Source organism: Ruditapes philippinarum, unplaced genomic scaffold (assembly GCF_026571515.1).
Source record: "Ruditapes philippinarum isolate M1 unplaced genomic scaffold, ASM2657151v2 ctg5988_1_1_1_1, whole genome shotgun sequence".
Taxonomy (NCBI): Eukaryota; Metazoa; Mollusca; class Bivalvia; order Venerida; family Veneridae; genus Ruditapes; species Ruditapes philippinarum.
The window spans coordinates 59,139-61,297 of record NW_026853786.1 but is presented as its reverse complement, the minus strand read 5'-3'; the positions used below and the strand labels follow the sequence as shown (position 1 = coordinate 61,297).

General features: G+C 31.0%; 1 protein-coding gene across 1 annotated transcript; it reads left to right on the top strand.

The window, feature by feature from the left end:
• On the top strand, nucleotides 1–1,806 carry LOC132737872 (2'-5'-oligoadenylate synthase 1A-like; the record flags this gene model as incomplete). The annotated part of the gene is given in 3 exon segments (XM_060725241.1): nucleotides 1–37; nucleotides 215–453; nucleotides 1,145–1,806. Coding segments are annotated over 3 exon segments (436 nt in total), but the record flags the coding sequence as incomplete, so codon positions are not given.
• Between the last annotated feature and the right edge of the window lie 353 nt (nucleotides 1,807–2,159).

Genomic DNA, 2,159 nt, shown 5'->3' with positions numbered 1-2,159 from the left:
AACATTGATCAAGTATTGGAAAGTAAAATACCTTAAGGTAGGAAAACAGATTGCAAAATAATTTTTGTTTGAATTTTATAATTTTTCACTTTTTGAAATACATGTATATGCACATTGACAAAGTATTGAAACGATAAACATATTAAAGGCGTCGCTGAATGTTATATTTTCATTCAGTTAATTTGAAATTGTCTTAAACTCTGTACGTTTTCAGGACGAAAATGAACCGGAGATGCCAAGTCTTGCCGAAAAAAGATTTGATAAGCCAAACTGGCCAACTTCGTACCCATTTGAACTTGTTATTATAAGCGCATGGAATGATGTCGGAAATCCGGAAAACTTTGACATGGCAAAGGCTCTTCATGCTGTGCTGACATCACTCATAAATCATAGAAGTTTCAAGATTATGTTGGTGAAACAAATGAAATATAGTAGTGGCTTGGCTCGAAATAGGTAAGATGAAACAAATACGACTTATAACATTATATATACGTATCAATGTTTTACTTATTCTTAATTATTATTATTATTATTATTATTATTATTATTATTATTATTATTATTATATGCCCCAGTCATGTTTTATGACTTAAAAGACTCAACAAGGCCAACACATTCGTTTTTGTAACCACCGCAAAATAGTCTCTTTTAGTTTTAGTTTATACAAATTTATTTTAGTTCGATTGTGTTCGAAGCTGTAAGCTTATTGAAACAGTCTCGGATCCCTTCCTAGAACCAACCAGTACTAAGCAATGAATGTAAAATTTCTTGCTCAAGGAAAAAGCGGCTTGCCCCTGATAGGGTTTGAACTGGTCCGACGCGTTAACCACTCGGTCACTCCGCCACTCTATTAGTTTTGAAGTCAGGGATTATTAACCAAAATGATTATGAAAGATTATCATACAGATTTATCTTTTTTCAGATTCTGCAATAATTACAATATCATCTGCATACAGAATAATAAATATTTTCAAGTACAAGTTTTTCACGTTCCAATTTCTACAAAATCGATTAACATTTCTATCAAATTAATATTATTTTCAGTCACTTGGGAAAGGTTTGATTTAAAGAAAAGTCCTTCACAATCGATTTATGTATGTCAAGAAATCCTCTGTATGATCATGCACACATTTCTTTATTACAGTAAAACTCCATTCATCATGGACCCTGCAAATCCGTTTAACGACATGTATCACGGTCTTGTTGGTGGTGAAGCTTATGATTGGGAAAATGTTGTACCGGAAGCCAAACGCTGGCTCAGTCAACCCCTATTCTCCGGTATTGAACCATCAAAACGGTGGTAAATCAAAACTATGAAGGAGCAATTAAGCAAAATTTACGATAATTCATTTATGTAAATAAATGTGTGAGGAGATGTTTGCATTTACATGTTCTTATTGTAACAATAATGGTATGTCTTGTTATTAGAAATAGAAAGAAAAACAAAGCAATGTGCATCTTAAAGGAGATATTTATGGTTTAAATGGAGTATCACATATTCATGCAACCACTTTTAATAACTGTTTTCTTTATATGAAATATCATTGTCAAGTAACACATCTCATATAGTAATACATGTATTTAGAACAATATTAAATAAATGAGGCACACTTGTAACTTTAATAGCAAAAGAATCATTGAAAAAACCAAATCAGAAAATATTTGTTCATTGTTAACAATATTAGAATTCAAACATGCTGTATAGGCGGGCACGTTTTTTTAGAAGATTTATTTAGTACAAATGTTTACTCTGAATTGTATAAAGGAATATCTAATGAAATGTTTTAATAAACTTTATAAACTGTTCATTTATGCTGTTTTCATAATGTTATGGTCGATTCTCGAACACGTTGTAGTATAATAGACTCTGTTATTTAACACGCATGGCTATTTTACTTTAAATAAATAGAATAATATGTTCTTGAACAGACAAAATGTTAAGCTGCTTTTTAAGCTTGGTTCACAATTTTCAGCAATGATTTCATGCATGCGCCATTGGCTTTTAAGGAAATATAATATCATATATTAACTCAGACAGGTATTTTGGTGGCATTCTTTTTTCAAAATTCAACCAATAATTCTGTAAACTACACGCAGCTGTATACAATGTAAGAAGGACACACGTGCTTTTTATGTTTTGTTACATTTTCATAACTCGT